We start from the raw sequence: 21401 nt of genomic DNA on the forward strand, positions 1-21401 counted from the left end.
CGTGAGTACTGCAGAAAAGTGAGTAAGAAAGCGGGATGATGAGTTCTTTTTTGGTATTCTATGTTGAGATCAAATCAGCCCCCCCATAAGATTGCCCCCCACAATGTCCCACAGTACATCTTCGCCGTGCATTAAGAATATTTTGCGATGATAATACTAAAAATGATGATGTCATCATCGGGAAATGTTCCCAATAGATGGTGGAGATGTACTATAGAACATTGTGGTGAGGGGGGGGGGGGCAATCTTGTGGGGGGCTGATTTGAACTCTTGGGTGTTATACACCATAAATAACTTGTCCCATATCTCATTTTTCCTTGAAGTGCTGGTTGCAGGATTCAATTCTCCGTCAGGTAGATTGGATACCTGGCGAGGATAGGCAAAATTGTTATCCCTAGCCTAATAACCATAAAAAAAAGAGATCAAATCAGCCCCCCACAGTGTCCCACAACACATCCCGACAATTTATTAAAAACATTTATCGGTGATAATACCAGAAATAATGATATCATCATTAGGAAATGTTCCCAATACATGGCAAGGATGTAAGGTAGTTTGAACTCAGAAAAAGAGTGCCATTGACAAGATATCGCTTCTCTCTGGATGTTAGATTTTTTTTTTTTTTTTTTTTTTTTGTCAGAGAGCTTTATATAATTTCAATCATACAACTTGCTCTGATCGACCAATGAAGACATCTGCAAAGAAGGATGAAAAATAAGGAACAAAAAAGTAATAGCTATAAATATGGGTTTCAAGAAAAGACAAAAAAACACTGTTACTGGTAGTTTGTTACTTGACCATGGTCGATGTGCTACAAGTCTACAAATTAAATATGGGTTTTAACTCTTAATTTTTGCTAATAATGACAAGGAAACAAGATCATCAATCAAATATTCGTGAAAATTAATAGGAAACATGAGCAGAATTCTGCAGTAGTGGTAATAGATGGGATAGGTTAAAGGGAGGGATGGCATATGGTCCTTCCATTAAACCGGTGGCAATGACCCTATAGACCGCTTCTGTCATATGGGTGCCATCCCAACTACCATACTGTGATGGTAGTTATATGGACCTTTGGCACCCCGATCACCACAGTGGATTGACTTGTTGTAGCTATATGGACCTTCACCTCCACAACAAGTCAGAAGAAGAGCTCCTTTTCGAAATCCTGCAATTCAATTGATGCAGTAGGTGAAACAATTAAACCCATAAAATTGTTAATTGCTTGCCTCTCTCTACTCACCAATATAACTAGGGCTGTCTATGGACCCAATATTGGTCCAGTCCGATGAATACTTAGGACCACTCTGGACTCTGGATTGGCTCAGTTCAATGTTTGAACCGTCTAAATTATTCAAATTGGTTTTAATTTAGGTTGGGTTCAACCTAAACCTGGTCCATTGACACTCATACTCTTATCTTATACCAATGGACTGGATATTGGTTCTATCTGACCCAATCCAATATAAATCCATTATGAATGGATCAGTTCCATTCCAATCCAAAAAATACTTTGGTTTGTTCGACCTGCTCAAATTGTTTTTGATTTGAACGAGTCCAATCCAAAACTAGTCCAGACCCTATATATATTGACACCATTGGGACCCTAAATAACACATATACGAGAAACCCAAATAAATAAATTTTCCATTTCAAGTGGGTCCACTTCCATCTATCCTTGATGCTTGTAAACATGGCAAACTTTGAAAAAGCCTTAGACCCAAATAGGGGTGCAAATGGATTGGATCATGATTTTATTTGATTGAATTCGGATTATCTCCTATCTGATTCAAGAAAATCTCATCCAATATATGTTATATATTTATTTATATAAATATATAATACACACACACACACACACACACACACACACATATATATATATATATATATATATATATTATGCTATTTTATTTATTTATAAATATATTATTTATATCGTATTTTTATAAATTTGTTATATTATTCATTTTTTTTTATAAAATCACATATACATGATGAAAAGAATTAAAAGAAATACTTGTATTTTTTATTTTTCTTTATTTAAATTATTATATTTTATTTTTCTTTTAATAATTTATTAACTTTTAAAGAAAATATGTCAAATTGAATTAGATCCGACTTATTGATAGGATTCAAAAACTATCAGATCCAATGAAATCGAATCCACCATTAATAATATCAAATCAGAAATATACCCTGATTCGAATCTGATATGATTCGTTTGCATCCCTAGACTCAAACTCAGTAGAAAGAGTGAGTCTTACCAAATTTGTCAGGAGAGCGGAAAATGGCCTTGACAGCATTGTAGAGATCTGCGTAGATGATGGTGACATGGGGATGTAGGTGTCGCAGCCTATGGATTTCTTCTTGTAGCAAATGGTTGGTGAATTCTGAAAGTTGGTTCAACCATCTCAGGCACCCCGTTTCAGATTCGTAGTCCTCCTCATTCGGGCTTTGGAAATCCGTCAGCAATACCGGGAAACAACCGTATGGGAGGTGTCCAGGAACCAGGAGCGTAACTGCTCCATTTTCTTGGATAAACATCTGCGCCAACAAATGAATTAATACTTCATACTTTCACAAATCCTCCACCTAATTTCGGACTTCTCTACACAAATATGAAATCGGATTTCGTCCTCACAAGAGTGTGTTCAGACTGTTAGTACAGTGCCTTGCAGTCTTTTAGTAGGAATATCTCTTCATGAAAAAGCAACATACAAATACACATATATTCTCAATACCAAACTATAAGAAGGCTGTGAAAATAATATAAACAGTCTTGTGAGCAGTGAATTTGATCTCTACCAATATATTATGTATATGTTTGACAACGATGCCACAGAAAATATGCTGCAGATGTGTGGATTGGAAGTACCGTTTTCTCAGAAAATGATGTCTGTTTTTCTGTTTGAAAATATTGCTGTTAGGTAGGATGTTTCTTGAAGCAACAACAATACTTTTTGTTTAGTACCAGTGCTCCATATCTGTTTTCAGCACCGATACCCATTATAGGAAGTCCACGTCACTACCACATCATGTTCTCGTTGGCAGCAACAAGCTACAATTTGAGAAAACGTCAAATTCAGCATTGCTCCAAACCATGCCTTCTCAATTTCCAAGGCATGGCTTGGAGCACCATTTTTTATAGAAAAACGGTTCTAAACATATTGGCATTTCTTGGAACACCATTTTTTTCCAGCATGACACTAATGTGTCACTGTTTTCTAGAGCAACAGTATCGATGCCAAACAGACACTACAATGGGCCATGAGTATATGACATTTATGTTTATGGGCTTGAACTCTCAGAAATTCACTCTCACCCACCACTTTGATTTTCTTTAATGTCATTTAATAAGACACCTTTATTGTTTCATAGATTTACTAAAACATACCCTATAATTTCTATTTCATTAAAACACCCCTTATAGTTTGCAATCAATTTATTTAATTGACATTTTATTTCATGGAAGTGAAAAATATTAGTTTTGACTTTAACATCTTTTCTAACAAATTTAATCTACAGAAAGAAAAATTGAAATGCCATTCTCGTTCCTAATAAAAGGTAGGCAACAACTCTTTTCAGTAAAATTTGTTGCTTGAAGAAGGAAGACATGCTATTAGGGTGCAAATGGATCAGATCATGATCTGGTCCGATAATATTTTGTTGGATTTGGAATTTTAGATATCTCCCCTATCAGGTTTTTAATCGAATTGGATAAATAGGACCTGATTGAAAACCAAAGAGAATTCAGATCACCTACATATATATATATATATATATATATATATATTATAGTTTTTTTATATAAAAAAACATGTATATATATTTGATGAAAGTAGTTGGAACACTTCTATTTTTTGTTTTTCTTTATATTGTCATGTCTTTTAAAATTTCCAGAAATTAAATTGAATCGGATCAATATTTGGATATCTGACATTTGTGAGCTAGATCTGACCAGATCTTCAAATTGGATTGGATTTACTATTTATACTATTGGATTGAATATACTCCGATCTGACCCATTTACATCCCTAGGTGTGATTATTGAGGAAGAAACTTGAATACCATTGTTCTTTCTTCTTTATTCCGTTGAAACCAAACATTTTTTTGATAGATCTGAAAATCAAACCTTGCTTCTTTCTTGAAGCTTGATATGAAGTTTTAGGGAGATTTTCAGAATAAAAAAGTATGGATTTATGCCCATAAACATTTTCCAATTTGTTTATATGGTCGGGTTACCAATTTTTAGATAGAAATACTAAAGGATTATTAATAGAAAGTAAATTGGTTGCAAAGTATAGGAAAAGTTTTACAAGGAGTGTTTTACTAAATGACCGGCGGCCAGACCTGCCTCACTACCTTGGTTTTGAGGGCTCACCTGGATTGCAGACGAGATGTTGTTGATGACTCTTGGAACAAGGGATTTGATCTCCTCCAAGCTTCTTCCCCGGTTCAAAGCAAGGCTATAGTCATTTCCGCCGATCTCTCCCACAATAAACAGAGATCTACTGAACAAGTCTCTGCACTCTGTGAATTGTGACAATAATATTACATCAATTAAAGAATTAAAAACTATGGAATCCGGGTTCAATACAAGTAAGAGGTAAGAACAAAAGAGAAAATGATGAGTGGGTTTAAATGGTCGTTCTTCTGAATTGGATGAGTAAGCGTTTGTTTCAGTTCAGAAATTTGAGAAAAGATAGAGAAACAGACTAGTTACTTGAATCTGAATCACAAAGAGAAGGCAAGAGCTCTTTGAACCATCTGAGCTGAATTGCCAGAGAGTTGTTGATACGGGAATCGTGGGTTCCCCCATGTTCATTGAAGTTATAGTCCAGGGCTGTAGCTCCTCCCACCGCAAAATTCATTCCATGCCGGAAATCTTGGCCACCGCTCCCTCTTGACAGATATGGAGGTACGAACGGGAGTCCTAGATATTCAGCTGCATTCACAAGAGAAAGGAAGATGGGTGAAGCTCTGTTTTTCGCCCATGTTTAAGAAAAATGGCACAAGGAACATACCGATGAAATGAATGATCAGGCGGCCGTCGGAGCATCTCCCAGTGGGATGATGGAAGTAAGTAATTCCGTAAGGGAACCAGCACTCGAACGATGCATTATTGTGTTGTAAACGGAGTAGATTTCCGGTGTCGATGAGCGAATCGCCGAAGCTGAAGATCGAAGTGTAGTGACATGAGCATGAGGTGGGATGGGTTGTAGCCAGAGCAAGGAGAACACCCAGGACAGAGAATTTCGACAGCAACAGAAAGTTCGTAGCCATGGAATGGGAGGATTAGGTGAAGAGTAATCAATTCCACAACAAATCAAGTCATAACAAAAACCAAACCCAGCATGTAACTCCTGGGTTTATTTGTGGTTAGCAAGAAAAGAGAAGTTCATTTCATGTATTAAAATCATTATGTATGTATAACAAACTTAACATGAATGTTTGGTTCAAATTTTGACGTCTTCAAAATATTATTTTCATGCCATTTTCCTTAAAAAATTTCATTAGAATAGTAGCACTAACTTCTTGACATATATAGGTGTTTCCTACATACACTTGTTTGCCTTCACAAATTCCTAACATAGAAACACTTCATAACAACACACATGCTACGGTCCCCCAACATGTCTTCCTGAGCACAACTGACAGACGACAGAGACGAAGGAAGAAGAAAATGATTCTTGTATTTCAATATTTTACATCATACATATCCCTCCTTGTATCATTAATCAAATTAAGAAAGCTAAATGCTTCATTGAAGATGATCGGTTAATTTGGAATTATAATATAAATGGTCACTTCTCTCTTAATTCAGCATGGGAGCTAGTTAGAAGTCGTGTTCCTATGATTGATTGGGAAAGCTCTGTTTGGAAAAAAGGCATACCTATTTTTATGTGGCGTTTTATGCATGGTGCTCTTCCAACTGATGACAAAGTCACGAAGCGTGGGGTTAATTTGGTTTCAAAATGTTGTTGTTGTGGTAGCCATAGAACTGAATCCTTTCATCACTTGTTTGCAGGCGGGATTATGGCTCAAAAAGTTTGGAATTCCTTCTCTTGCTTATTTGACATACACATTAATCCCTCACAATATATTGGTGATCGGGTGAGAGCATGGTGGTGTCGGTGCAAATTTGGCTCTCAAGTTGACAATTTAAAAGCTATCACCCCATGCCTCATTGTTTGGATTATTTAGATTGAAAAATGCAAAAGAGTTTTTGAAGGAAAAACCTCAACATCTAATAGATGGGTAGCGGGGAAATTTCCAATCCATTATCATTACAAATTAAATATAGATGGTGCTAGTAGGGGGAATTATTAGGGATTCCATGGGAGGTTTTTGCTTTACTTTCTATAATTTCTATGGCTATACTTCCTCCATTCAAGCAGAGTTTTTGGCTCTTCTAGATGGGTTAGACTTTTGTCTCCAATTTGGAATCACTGAATTAGAAATAGAGAGTGACAATGAGGTGTTAGTCAGCATCATTTACGGGGCAACATCTCACCCATGGTCAATTGCCTACACTTATATGAAGATCAAACAAATACTTGGTAACATGAGGTATTCTATTGGTCACTCGTTGAGAGAAGGAAATAGGTGTGCAGATTACTTTGCAAATGTGGGTGTGAATTTGAAAAGCAATGCAACTTTTAATTCCGTACTTCATACCCCACCAAAGTTTAAAGAACTGTTGCATGAGGATTATGTTAATCTTCCCATTCTGAAAATTGGTTAAATCTGATTGTAATTTTTAATTTCTTTGTTAGGGTGAATTTTGAGAGGGTGGTGATGAGTGCTTTTTGTATTAGGCATGGGACAAGGTGGACTATGTCCTCTCCTGTATATTCTGATTTTCCATTTTATAATGGTTAATAAAATTTGAGGTGGCCTCCACCTGGAGTAAAGTTTGGGGATCAATATATATATATATATATATATATATATATATATATATATATATATATATATATATATATACTTATGGAAGGGAAGCCATGTCAGCCATTCGGTTATAACAACTTCTCCGGTGAAGCTTTCACCAACTTACGACCTTGTTCCAATACCCCCCTCAACTTCTCAACTTGGAGCTCTACAAAGACCTAGCTTGCTAGAGAGAAAGTGAAACTAATTAGCACCCAACGCTTTAGTAAGTTAGTAGGCTGGAGTTTGGTAGAAATATGGCATAGCTTAATGTACTTGTGCTGAACATATTCGTGACTTCGCGTTCAAAATGACAGTTGATGCCAACATGTTTGGTACGGTTGTTAAATATAGGGTTAGCAGCAATTTGTATGGTGGCTTGGTTGTCACAAAACGTTGCATGGGCTGTTGTAGGGGAAATCCAAGGTCATGAAGACTTGTTTAAGCCATATTAATTCACTAGTAGCCATCGCCATTGCACCATATTCCACTTCGGCTGAAGATCGAGACACCGTCACTTGCTTCTTGGTCTTCCATGAAAGAAGTGATCCCCAACATATCTCGTAGTGGATCGTCTTGTGAGTGGACACCGTCACATGCCTTATTGAGTAATGATGGAGACATAGCGAATGATATGCTTAGCAGCTTGGAGATGTTCTCACATGGCAGCGTGATCATGAACTGGGTAAGCACATGAACTAGGTAAGACAAGTCTGGGCAAGTAATGGTAAGATAATCAAGTCGCCCAACAAGCCTCCAGCATTGGGCTGGATCATCAAGTAATGGACTGGAATTATCCACAAAATGTCATTGCTGATACATGGGATGAGTAACATGCTTGGAATCAATCAATCCAGTGTTTGTAACTATGTTCATTGCATATTTGCATTGTGAGACAAAGATACATGAAGAAGACCGTGTGACTTCATGTCCCAGAAAATAGTGGAGGAGACAACAATGAAAACATCTATCAAAGTGTGATTTAAGGTCAGCAATGCATGTTGGATCACTACCGATGATAACTAGATCATCCACATAAGCAAGTACAACAAGGTAAGAGGAGCCCTAATGAGAAGTGAATAAAGAGTAATCAGTTGTTGACTGCTTAAAACTTATATCCTTAAATGCACCAGCAAATTTCTCAAACCAACAATGAGAAGCCTATTTGAGCCCATAGAGGGACTTGTGTAACCGATAGACTTTATTCTTGGCTTGTCTAGGAAATCTCAGGAGAGTACTCATATAGATTTCTCCAGATAAATCGTCATGCAAAAATGCATTGGTTACATCTAGTTGATGTAATTCCCATCCCTTAATGGCTGAAAGAGTTAGAAGACAATGAAGTGTTGCTAATTTTGCCATGGGTGCATATATGTCATGGTAATCAAGGCCTTCAACTTAGGTGTAACCTTTAGCAATTAAGCGCACTTTGTAGCACTCTATTGTTCAATCGGATTTATATTTCAACTGTATATCCATTTGGACTCAATGGACTTCTTGTTTGGAGGTAAATCAACTATAGACCATGTCTTATTGTGTTCAAGGGCTGCTGTTTTGGTATCCATGGACTGATGCCAACTTGGATCCTTGGCTGCCTGAGCATAAATTGTAGGCTCATAAGGAGGGGTTGTTGCTGATATGGGCCCATGACAAACATAATCTTGGAAGTGAGCAAGTGGCCGGCACACTCGATGAGGTCGAGACATGGGCAAAGTTGGATATGTGGTGAGAATGATGGGATTTTCATTAATAATAGGCTTACCAGTAGTGGGCTCATCTAGTCCTTTAATAATGACATTTGAACATGTCATCTGGATGAACCAATGAGATAGCAATTTGGTATCAATAAATGGAAAGGTGTCCTCATAAAAGTTTACATCTAGGGAGGTGAAGATGTGGCCGATATTAGCATTATAGGCCCAATATCCCTTTTGGCCATAAGGATACCCAATAAAGACACAACGGGTGGCCCAAGGCTTAAATTCATCCTTGGACAAAGAACGTTTTTGGGCATATCATAAACACCCAAAGGTTCTAAGATGAGCATTAGTCAGTGGCTTTCCAAACAAGAGTTCATATGGAGTTTTACCTTGTAGAGGAACAACTGGAAGATAGTTAATAATGTATGCAACTGTGAGAACACACTCTCCCCAGAAAGATATGGGTAGTGAATCCTGAAATCTTAATGCTCTAGCCACCTCTAAAAGGTGTTGATGTTTTCTCTCAATGATTCCATTCTGTTAAGGGGAATTCACACAAGTGTACTGATGTACAATGTCATTGTCTGTTAAGAATTGTTGCATGGAACAAAAAAAAAAAAAAAAAAACTCTTTCCTGTTGTCAGATCTAACAGACATTACAACCTAGTTGAATTGAGTTCGCATCATATTGCAAAAGGCAACAAGAAGATTATATGTCTTTGCCCTGAAGTGAGACGGAGTATGATAGGCTCCCTCACGATGAACTTATTGGAAAAGGAACATGTGTATTCTTGGCGTGTTAACAAACATCACAAGAATTCTTATTTGAAGAAGAAAGTCTAGCATTAGAGAGGAGATATATCTAATGCGGTGATGCATGCCTGAGTTTGCTGTTCCAGGTGGAAAAACTACCTTCAGTTCTAATGGAGAGAGTTGCCGAAACAGGAGTGGTTTGTAGAAAATATAGCCTGTCACGCAGCTTACCAGAAATATTGGTTGCACCCAAGTGTTGGGCATCAAAATTCAGGAGCCGTAACAGTTGAGCGTACTGATTTGGTGTGAGACTACCAGTTGAAAATTGTGTTGTTCCAGATGTATCAGTCATGGTGCATGCCGCAATTTGAGAATGAAAACGGTCATAAGCACCCATATTATGCTTTCAGTTAGTTTTTGCTTTCTCCCATCCAATCGGATAAACATGAAGTTCGTAGCAGCGGTCTTTCGTAGGGCTGCAAATGGATCAGATCATGATCCGAATTGAGATTCGAGCGTATTTGGTTAAATTTGAATCATCCTGTTTGGATCTTTGGATTGGATCGGATAATAGGATTCAATTAGAAATTAAATTGGATTTGGATTATGTTATTTTTTTATTTATAAATACATTTTTTATATTATATTTTTATAAATTTGTTATATTATTTATTTTTTTATAAAAAAAATGTATATATATGATAAAAATAATTAAAAAATACTTGTATTTTCTATTTTTACTTTATTTAAGTTAGTATATTTTATTTTTCTTTTAATAATTTATTAATTTTAAAAGAAATCAAATCAGATCAGATGAGATCCGAAGATTCGACTTACTGATAGGTCATATCCGATCAGATCTTTGGATCGGATCTGATCCGACATGAAGAATGTCAGTCCCTTTACAGTGATCACACTTATATTTTGAGCGCAGGTTGCCACGGTTTCCATTCTTAGTAAAAACATTGAAGGCCACAGCTTCGGGTGATACGGTACCCTGTTGACAAACTAATGCCTGGTGCTTCTCTTCTTGGATAATGAGAGCGTAGGCACAAATGATGCTGGGAAGCAGTTCCAAAGCCAAAATACTAGGATAAACGTTGTTAAATGAGTCAATCAGCCCCATCAAGAATTGATAAAGGTGATCGTTTTCTCGTTCTGCAGCAAAATCCTTGCTCACACCACATGTACAATTAGAAATAGTAAGATGCAACCGAGAGCTCACCTTGGCGGAGTAACGATAAATCACACTTGAATTGGTAAATTCTTGGGCCATGTCCTTGGTAAAACCTCTCCTCGAGGTCCTGCCAGATTTCTTGTACCATGTCTGCATAGGTAACACTTTCATGTAGATCACGACTTCTCCCAGGCCATCCCTTCACTTGTCGATAGGTCTAGTTTCCCAAGTGATCCATCAATGAAACTATATTTGCTTTTTGCTCGTAAAGCATTCCGCATAACTCGTTGCCACATGGAGTAGTTTTCTCTGGTGAGGGGACAAGAAACTAACATTGATCCTGGAATAGTTTTCTCTGATGGATGTATGTAGTAGGGAGGAGTCTTATCAATTTCTCTAGCCATGGCGGAATTCCAAACGATCTTGGAATAGAGGAATGGAGATGATTCAAACAAGAATGGCAATCCTACTCGCAACCTGGTAGTGGCGACATTGTCAGGATCGCAAGAAAGAAAGAAAACACAGAAGCATAGTTCTTGGATCTGGTAGTTAAGGCTCTAATACATGATAGACGAAAAAGATGAACAAAGAAGAAAATGATTCTTGTATTTCAATATTTTACTCCATACATATTTATACTTGTGGAAGAGAAGTCACGACAGCTATTTAGATTATAACAACTTTCACTGATGAACCTTTCACCGACTTACGACCTTCCTCCAATAACAATACAAGTAGTAGCAGTCTTTCCACCACCATGAAATCTACATAGTGGGCAAGCATAAATGTTCCAATACTAGAGCCCTATTAGAGCCTTACATGGGGTAAAGAGGTTACAATCCACAACCCCAAAACACCCCTTGTAGGGGCGTATCAAGAAGTCATCGTAGGGGTCCAGAGGTACTAGGCACGTTAACTAAGCACAATGAGTAAGCACCTAATAGCCGTGTGGCACCTGTCCCAATTAATGCGCTTTTCATCCAAACGTTTTTACTCCATTAGACAAGAATTATCTATTATAAAAATAATGAAAAAGAAAAACCTAAACATGTTAGAACTCATTGGACTCTCTCCAATCTTTTTTCCATTTAGATTTCTCTCTCTGATTCCCACCTTCAACAACTACAACTGAGTTCTTTCATACCATAGCTTTTCCTAGCCATCTTCTTCCTCATTTGCTGTGTTTGCAATTATAAAGAGGGTTCTGAACTTCTATGGATGTTGTTTTTTAGAGAGCAAAAGGGCAACAAAACTACACCAATTATTGTAAATTTGTAAGTTAGAAACACCTGTATTCACTCTATCAATTTGTCAGAATAGTTTATACATATTCCTAAAAAATTGATTCACTCTTTATTAAAAGTAATTATGTCTTTTGTCTTTTTTTGTATAGTTTATGTCTTTCTCAATAAACAAAAATGACAAGCCAAATACCATAGGCATTAAAATTCATCTATGCTAATTATAAAATATCCTAAAATAAACAATTTCTGCAAAAACTAGTAATTTACTTAAAATCTTTTTATTTTTGGTGAATGCTCTAATTTTAGAGAATTAATATTGTTATAAAGCATTACATGTTACAATTTCAGAGAATATTTCTTATGCCTAGATTGAGTTCTCCAATTTTCCATTCTTCTTCAATGTAGAGGTGTAAATTGGACCGGGCCACGACTTTGGATCGGCTCGGCATGGCACAATAGGGTGGTACGCGGGCCGTGCTAGGTCCGACATGATCTTCCATGCAAAGCTAGGTCTAGGGTTTTAGGTCCACAGGCCGAGCCGGGCCGACATAGCACGACCGAGTGGACTATGCCTTCTACGGCTCGTGTGTCAACACGACCTAGCCCGTGACACAACCCATAAATATTATTTATGTATATAATACATAATATATTATATAATAATATATAGTATATAATATATTAATAAAATAAATAATTATTTTCAATTTTATTATACTGATTTATTTAATTATTGTATATATAAACAATTACATACATCAAAATTCATATAAAATTAAAATTTTAAGTTTTTTCAAATTTTTAAATAAATAGGCAAAAATAGCTTTGGCTTGGTCCACGGCCCGACCTTGGCCAAGTCTTGAACCATGAGCCGGACTAGTCTATCGCACGGCACAAGCTTGCATGGGATTGGGCCGTGGGCCATGCCAGGCCAACCCCCCAAGTTGGCATGCAGGCCAGCATGGCATGGCCAGCACTTTGCGCGGGCTGCCCGTTTTACACCTCTACCTCAACATATCTAATATTAAGATAAAACCAATTTTTATTTTATATCAAACTTATTAAATCGTGTACTTGAATTTATAATTTTCAAACAAAATGTCCAAGAAAAACCATTTCCATAGTAGCCTATATTATTTACTATTTCTTATTATTATAATTTACTTTTTTTTTTGTTAAACTCATGCTTTCTTTTCATTTTCATATGTTTAATAAGTAGGTAAAATATTTTTGTCATGTCTAACAAAATAGTCAAAAGGAATATGGAGGTTGGTCTTCACTTGTTGTAGTTGTTGAAGGTTGGAATCAGAGAGAGAAACCTAAATGACAAAAGGTTGGAGAGAGTCCAATGAGTTCCAACTCCCTACAAGTTTAGGTTTTCCTTTTTCATTGTTTTTTTTTTTAATTATTTTGATAAAAATAATAAAATAATAGATAATTCCTGTCTAATGGAGTAAAAACATTTGGACGAAAAGTGCAATAACCTCATTATACTTACTTAACGTGCCTACTACACCCGGACTCCTACGATACAATATGTATCGACCAATACATCACAATACGTATCAAAATTTTAAACCTTGCTCCTTACGTGTATCAATGGAAAGCCTAATTCTATATATAGCTACGTTTTTTTGAGCCGGACGAAATCAATTTGCAAAATTCACAATCAACCTCTTTAATTTATAACTTGATGCAAATTTTGCACCACTTTTCTTCTATCTTAATTTGAGTCTGACTACATTAATATGCTTTATACCTTAATCCCCCAAATAAATCAATTCATGTGTGATCCCAACAACCGAACATCTCCCTTGTCCTTCATGAGGGGGGGCTGATTTGTGGGGGGTTGATTTCAAATCAGCCCCCCACAAGATAATTTCCCAATCATGACAAGATCTTTCCAATGTATGTGTGCATTGGTTGTTGGTAACGTGCGTTGGGGACCTTGCATTGGGACCAAATTTGCACACCAAATAAATAACCATTATAATTCCCCCTCAAGTAGGAATAAGCAACCAACAAAATGCTCTCAATAACACTGCCGCAGCCGCACATCTGGAACAAGGGAGATGTTCCTAATAATTAATGTGCGACTGTAATTGTCAGTTGGGAGATTTGGAAGAGCTTATTGAGAGCAGATCTGAACTCTCAACTCTTATCCCTCGCCTTTGTTTCTCTTCGTATAAATCAGGACCATATTATTTTACTTTCTGTTTTACTTATTGCAAACAAACAAAACAAAGGTCAAATGTGAAGAAAAAGCAAACCAGGATTTACATGGATTGTTCCTTTATTTACATTTATTCACCATACAAAGGAGGATTTATATTTATTTGACCTGATTGTTCCTTATAAAAAATCACAGGTGGGTCTTGATTGGTCAAATCTGGGCATCATAGATTTATCGTAGTCTTCTGATTCATCTCCTCCTTCTAGTATCAGCAAAGGGAATCTGAGGTAGTGATGCACATGAATGTTTGATGCTGGGAACAGCATATGGTCCTCTGATTAAACCCTCGGCAATCAATCTGTAGGCTGCTTCGGTTAGGTGAATACCATCCCAGCTCACATACGATGATGGGTCCTCGCAAGTCCTCGAACCAGCATCGCCACACATGGCTGTCCGGTCGTAGTTGTATGGACCTCCCCCTCCACAGCATGCTGTGAGAGCCCCGTTTGTAAATCCTGCAATAACATATCATGAACCCCACCATTAACAACCCAGTAGCCAGTAGCTAGGAGGAGGAGGAAGCAGGAGCAGACTAGAACACAGACCGTATTGGCTGGGAGATCGATATATACGCATGGCGGCATTGTAATAGTCGGCATAGATGATGGTGGCATGAGGATATAGCTCTCGCATCCCATCCAGCTCTTTCACAAGATGATCGTTGAACTTCTGGGCGAATTCGTTCAGCCACTTCAGACACCCGGTTTCAGGGTCGTAGTCATCCTTGTTTGGGCTTTGGAACTGAGTCAGGTAGGCCGCCGAGCAACCAATGGGGAGGTTTCCGGGGACCAGCAGCGTTACTGCACCTTGCTCGATCAACATCTGTGACCGCCCAAAGGAGTTTTTTGTTTTTTTTGGTAGAATTAATGAAATGGGGTTCTATTTCTATATATATAAAATTAATGGTGTCAACTCACCTGGACGGTGGAAGTGATGGCATTAATGACCAGAGGAACCAAAGGTCGTATATCGTGAAAGCTTTTTCCTTCAAAGAATGCATGATTGAAATCATTCCCTCCTATCTCTCCGGCGAGAACCAGAGATCTCGCTAGTAGTTCACGGCAATCTGTGAACCAATATATATCAACATTACCTAACAAATTTGGCAAATAGTGTCCTCTGCCGTGTATAAAAAATTAAAAAGTAGAGACATTAAAATATACATCATCATCTTCCACGTCTACCCTACTCACCTACTATATTTTTCCTTTGTTCTTGGTTGCAGAAGGCTCATCCATCATCAGCCCACTTATTTGGGAAAGATGGTTGGTCACCAATTATAGGAGAAAATACCGGACCTCATTGATTTCTCTCAGAGGAGTCATTCTTATCAGAACAGATCCGATATTTTCTCCAACACCAATTAAATTGCAGAGCCCCAAGTTTAGGTCTTTACAAACTGAGAAATCCATTGTTGGTCTTGAAGCTAATATGTCTTAGCGGCAGTGACAATTTTTTATCCGACCTCGCCAAGCCCACCTGGTTTTTGAATCCCAAGTGCCCAATTTGGATTAAAATTAAAGCTGGGGGGAGATTCAATTTTGAAATTCCTCATGGACCTAGCAAGTCTATAGCTGCATGGTCGCCTCAGGGTTGTACCGAGTCTGACTACGGATCTGTCTATTCCCATTTCCCAAATCCCAACCCGTTTCAATATCAGGCCAGCTAGTTGGAAATTTTAACCCCATATCAATGGAAACCCATTAATTACTAGCTACTAATTCCACCGATCGACTGACTAATCACAACACAAATTATAGTGTCGTTGAGAAAGGAAAGAATATTTGATGATGACTTACTTGTTGATGGGTCGCAGAGAGAAGGCAAGACTTGCTTGAACCACTGGAATTGAATTCCCAAAGAATTGTTGCTGTCTGGATTAAAGATACCTCTCTCTCGCAAGAAGCTGTCATCAAGAGCTGTAGCTCCTACAACTGCGAAATTAAGTCCTTGTTGAACAGGTTGGCTGTTATTACGTTGAAGAAATGGTGGTATGAATGGAAGTCCAAGAGATTGAGCTGCATCATCAACACCACCTCTATTATTAAATATTAATTACAATAGCATAATAAGAAATTAAGAAATAAACCAACACAAGTAAATCAATTCGTTATATACCGATGAAATCGTTAACTAAACGGCCGTTAGAAGAACGACCGGTGGGACGATGAAAGTATGTCTCTCCATATGGGGCTCGGCTGATACGGGAGTAAGGTTTATGTTCTTGAGCTTGAAGGGTGAGCAAGTTCCCGGTGTCGGCGAGCGAGTCACCGAAGCTGAAGATGGAGGTGTAGCAGCTCAACACTTGATTAGTACTAGCCAATGCAAGGAAAACGGCGACCAGAAGGATCTTCCATATGGAAATGGGAGCAGGCCGAGCCATGAGAGAGAGACAGAGAACCTTGAACAGCTCAAAAGTTACTTATAATGTTCAAAATAAGTTAAAAATCTTTCAGTTTCAGCAACCCAATTGTTATTTTTTTAATGAAAGCTCCGTCAGACTCCATGCCCGTGAAGCAAACATTGGTCAATTGTTAATTACTTCTAATCCATCAAAAGAAACTTCCATCCTTGCTTATGAAAGCCTAAAACCATGCTTGATTGGGCGGTTCTTTGTTTGGAATTTCAGAGGGGAAAGTTGGTGATTGGGGTTTCGATTTTCATTAAGATATTCATATTCTTTTTTTTTATATTTACGTGGGGTTTACGTAAAATTTATTTTTTTTAGATATCACTTATCCGATAAATGGGACAAAATTAACTCTTTTAAATATAACAATAGTTTTTTTTATTATTTATATGAAAAATAAAAGAATATAAATAAATACAATTACCCTAATAAGTATTTTCTGGATTAATAGAAAAAGAAATAGAAGGAAGACCTTTGATCTTTGAACGAGGTTGGTGAGGGGTAGAGAGTATGGCGATTTAACAACCGTTTCTGGAGCAGTCGACTACCCACTTTGGCTTCTGATCCTCAACTACTACTGCCTTTGGCTATTAGCCTCTCGGCTTTTCATGGCTATGTTTTTGCCGGAGTTGGTGGTGGTCCGGTAGATAACCAAGATGTCTTCGTCTCACCTACCGCTGCGGCCTGCGGGTCATCTCATGAAAAAGTCGCCCTCCGGCCTCCACTATCGGATATAATTTATTACTTGTTTGGCAGCAATCATAAAACGGAAATTTGATCTTTTTGAAAAATAAAAAAAAAATGATTTTGGATCAAGGTTTTAAACACTAAATGCCGAGAAATTTATGTATATAAATACAATATATGTATATGTATGCATGCCTATCTATATTATACATACAATTTACTTCATTTTATAAAAAATTTACAAATTTTCTCTTCATTACATATATATTCATTTTAAATTTTGTTTATTTTATTTTGTAGTTTATATCCTTCTTTGTCTAAATTAATTAATATATATACACATAATAAAATTATTTATAATTTATGAATTACGGATACAAATGACAATTCTTACCCTCAAAACACACATGGGCCTATGTGTCACACACATTGCAATATTAAACATTTATTTTATATAAGGAAATACAATAAATAATTGAAAGAATAATTTCTTCTTCTTCTTCTAATAATAATAATAATAATAACTAAAATCATAACCAAATACTAGAAAATTAACCACAATTTATACTTGCATAAATTGGATTTTAACATTTTCATAAAAAAATCATTGCTAGGAATAGTATAGAACTATATATATATATATATATATATATAGTGGAAAAGTGATTGTCGTTGGTGAGCTATGTCTGCCTCTTTTCCAAACTCAGATCTGAGAGAAAATAGTGGAAAAGTGGGTTAGAACCCACCACACCAGAGTGAGCTATGTTTGTCTCGACGGGAGGTTGCCCTTATTGCCAAGGTCCCTAGTCTGATCCTGCGGACGTCGCCAGTCTGCTCTGCCAAGGTGCATACATCACATAATGCCATGCCTTCCTCAGTTCCTAGAAAAGGTGCCAAAGTGCATCCGAGGTGTATCCAAGGTACATCTGAGGAGCATCTGAAATGTATCTGAGGTTCATCCGAGGTAGATCTAAGGTGCATCCGATGTGGATTCGAGGTGAATACAAAGTGTTTCCGACTGACTTGGTAAGGACGCATCACTGCCGACATGGCACCAAGGTGTTATACAATGGTTCAGAGGTGCCACATGACACGACATCACTGGAGGGCCAAATTATCCCTCATCAATATCCTTTGGGGGATAAAAGTTATTATCACTTCTTCTTTTAAACGTGGTAATGCTTAGCAAGTAGAATATCCTTAAATTCAAACTACAAATCCTGGGTTCAACTTGGATTCTAAGGTTTCATTAAAAAGTTCAACATTTCTAGAACAGTTACTTGTGATGTATAGATAAATCAGTTTCGTTTTCTCAGACCCCCCTACCATTTGATTTAGATACTTTACACTGGTGTAATTAAATTCACAATGCAAACAAACTAGGCATATAAATGTATAATGGTCTGGGTTGCATTAGAATTAGAATTGGAAAATCTTTGCACTCCAATGCCATGAAACCAGCTTAATTACTTGGAAGAAAAAGAAGAGAGGGTGAAAAAATAAAATAAAAATAATGCATGAAACATACCTAATGTCGGGAGATGGATCCTCTAATCTTAGGGCTTAACTCTTCGACCTGGGTTTGTTTGATGTTTTGAATTGTTGAGAGTCTATGGTTCAAACAAGGTGAACTGAACCACCAAACACCATTACCACATATGTTTGGGAAATAAGTGTTTGTTCACACAAATACTTATTCAATAAGGTTGTGTTTGTTATGACGGAAAAGGTCGAGAAAAGAAGGGAAAAGCACTGCTTGTTTTTAAGTACTAACAGTGTTTGGGGAAGTTTTTCCTCAAACAACTTATACTTATTTTAATTACGTATTGTCTTGCAATGTTTGGTGAATGTTTATCACATAAGTACTAATATAGCCAAAACCGACCACCAATAAAAAATGGTCGCGCGACACTAAGGCTGAGGGGCAAAGTGGCCAATTGACCTCCCATTACCTTAGAAGGCCAAGAGCCAAGCCGAATTGGCTTGGTCTAACCAACCTAGTCGAGCTCACATAAGCCCAATCAACTCGGTCGAACCAAGCCAGCCTAGCCAAGCTCACCTAGGCCCAATCAACCTTGTTGAACCAACCTAGTCAAGCTCACACAAGCCTAGATAACTTGGCCAAACTAACCTAGCCTTGCTAAGCCTGCCTAGCCAAGCTCACCTAAGCCCAATCAACCTAGTCAAATCGATCGGGCCTAGCGAAGCCAACCTAATACCACCAACTCACGACGCATACACATCACACCTCATTTAATGCCCAAGTAATGCCTAGCCACATGGTGCCAACTCAGGTGATGCATATAGTAGATGCAGTTCGACATGAGAAAGCATTACAAAGCCCTTCAACTAGGGGTGCAATGGATCAGATTCTGATCCGATCCGAGATCCGATCCTATTTTGTCAGATTTGGATTTCCCCTGTTCAGGTCTTCAGATCGGATCAGATTCTAATCAGGAAATATTGTTTTTACTGAAAAGAAATCAATATAAAGTTTATGAACATTAAAAGAGAAGAGAATTTAAAGTTGTAGTTTACTTTTGAGTGATTGATATGAAGAGCAAATTAGGAAAATAAATCAATTTCAGAAAAGAGATTGAAAGGGTTTGGATAGTGATTCATACAAAGAAAATATTTGGAAAACAAACATTTTTGTTAGAAGTAATTGCATGGGTATTTCAGACATTTTAGTGCCTCTTTTTATAAGACTAGTAACCGTGCACGTGCTTTGCATGTGGCGATTCTAGATGATAATAATGATAGTAATAGTATATACAAAATTTTCTATAAATTTTATGTATTTTTATTTTATTTTATATTTTTATATTTTTTATTATAAAACAAATGTAGATTGCAAAATCCAAATCTGATTACATAAACACCTCATCAAAATGTGATAATTGGATCGAGTTGTAAAGTTTCAAGTATCATTGACAGACCCACCTGCTTAGTTAGGCTCTTCTTTTTATAATGTTTTGTCTTTTTGGTCTATCTTTTTTTTTCTTTAGTTCATTTTTCAGAAAAAATATAAGATTTAAATAGAGGGAATTAAATGAGGTGTAAAGTAGTAATTCAATTTACAATTTAAACTTTACAATTAAATAGGGACTAAATTCAAAATTAAGTATTTTAGTCAAAAGAAAGTTTTACAATTTGATTCATATTTTTAATAGTAATGTAAATATAGAATTATAGACATGTTCAATTTTTTTTGTATTTTTGTGTGTAAAAATAATTTGGATATATCACACTTACTTTTGTTTAATATGATAAATACATGATATTATACATGTGCCTCAATGCTTTTTATATTTATGTACTTTTATATTTTATTATTTATTTATGGCATTAAAGGTTAACACATTTAACCCAAAAGTTGAACTATTTATTATTAATTTTTATATTTTATTTTTGGCCAGTACTAAATTATGTATTTCATTTTCATTATCAATAAAAATAATTCATGTTTATTATGCCTATTTTTTAATTTAATTAATAAAAATATCATAAGTGCCTATTTTTTCTACATTTTCTTTTATAATTTTCTATATTTATTTCTATTTTAAAAAGTTTATTACCTAACTATGACTTCGTAGGTTGATCAATTTGATTCAGATGGTTGAACTGCTTAGCCACCACTTGGATAAAAATTGGTTTTGGTTTTTAGTCAATTTTAAAGTATATGGGTTTATATTGTTAAAAATATTGACATAGATCTAATTAGTAGCATTTATTAGTGAAAAATAATTTAAAAATATAGAATTTAAAAATAGAAAATAGGATTTAATACCTTAAGTATAAAACTTAATAAGAGGGGATTAAATGAGGTGGAAAGTAATAAACTAATAATTGAAGTTACATTTTCAACTCTTATAACTAGAAATGGATTAAATACACAAATATAGGCATTTTAATAGCCATTAAAGCTGGCATTAAAGCTATAATAAAATCCTTTTATACCCTTTTTCAAACAAATAAATAGAGGTTAATTTTAGTCCAAAGTTTCACATTCACACTTTTATATATAGTATAGATTTCTAGCCAAGGTTTTAAATTTGACAATGTATCGGTCGATACGGGCCGATACGTATCGTTTTGGAAGAGTTACAATACACGAAACATATATAATTAGATGGTTTTGCATGTTTTCATTCGTATCGACCTTGTATTAGACCATTTGGGTATGTATCAGCCTCATATCGGACTGTTTCGGGTATGATCACATACCCTAAATGGTTCGATACACACTATCAGTCGAATTTGA

General features: G+C 36.4%; 2 protein-coding genes and 1 long non-coding RNA gene across 3 annotated transcripts; all 3 read right to left on the reverse strand.

Moving 5' to 3' along the window:
- Positions 1 to 751: 751 nt before the first annotated feature.
- Positions 752 to 2707, reverse strand: LOC148873798 (uncharacterized). Its single transcript, XR_016105865.1, has 3 exons — positions 2645 to 2707; positions 2268 to 2547; positions 752 to 1168 (listed from the first exon to the last, which is right to left on the reverse strand). It is a non-coding gene; the product is annotated as an uncharacterized LOC148873798 (long non-coding RNA).
- Positions 2708 to 3028: 321 nt separating this feature from the next.
- Positions 3029 to 5363, reverse strand: LOC148873799 (GDSL esterase/lipase At1g28570-like). Its single transcript, XM_088944242.1, has 4 exons — positions 5028 to 5363; positions 4727 to 4948; positions 4385 to 4533; positions 3029 to 3061 (listed from the first exon to the last, which is right to left on the reverse strand). Exons 1-4 carry the CDS (start codon positions 5284 to 5286, stop codon positions 3029 to 3031), a joined length of 663 nt encoding a protein of 220 aa, XP_088800368.1. The 5' UTR covers positions 5287 to 5363.
- An 8698-nt stretch (positions 5364 to 14061) lies between these two features.
- LOC148873800 (GDSL esterase/lipase At1g28610-like) lies at positions 14062 to 16591 on the reverse strand. Its single transcript, XM_088942114.1, has 5 exons — positions 16159 to 16591; positions 15840 to 16058; positions 14958 to 15106; positions 14586 to 14862; positions 14062 to 14495 (listed from the first exon to the last, which is right to left on the reverse strand). Exons 1-5 carry the CDS (start codon positions 16421 to 16423, stop codon positions 14230 to 14232), a joined length of 1176 nt encoding a protein of 391 aa, XP_088798240.1. The 5' UTR covers positions 16424 to 16591; the 3' UTR covers positions 14062 to 14229.
- Positions 16592 to 21401: the final 4810 nt, after the last annotated feature.

This window comes from Nelumbo lutea, chromosome 1, assembly GCF_056320005.1.
Source record: "Nelumbo lutea isolate HS-2025 chromosome 1, American lotus-T2T, whole genome shotgun sequence".
Taxonomy (NCBI): Eukaryota; Viridiplantae; Streptophyta; class Magnoliopsida; order Proteales; family Nelumbonaceae; genus Nelumbo; species Nelumbo lutea.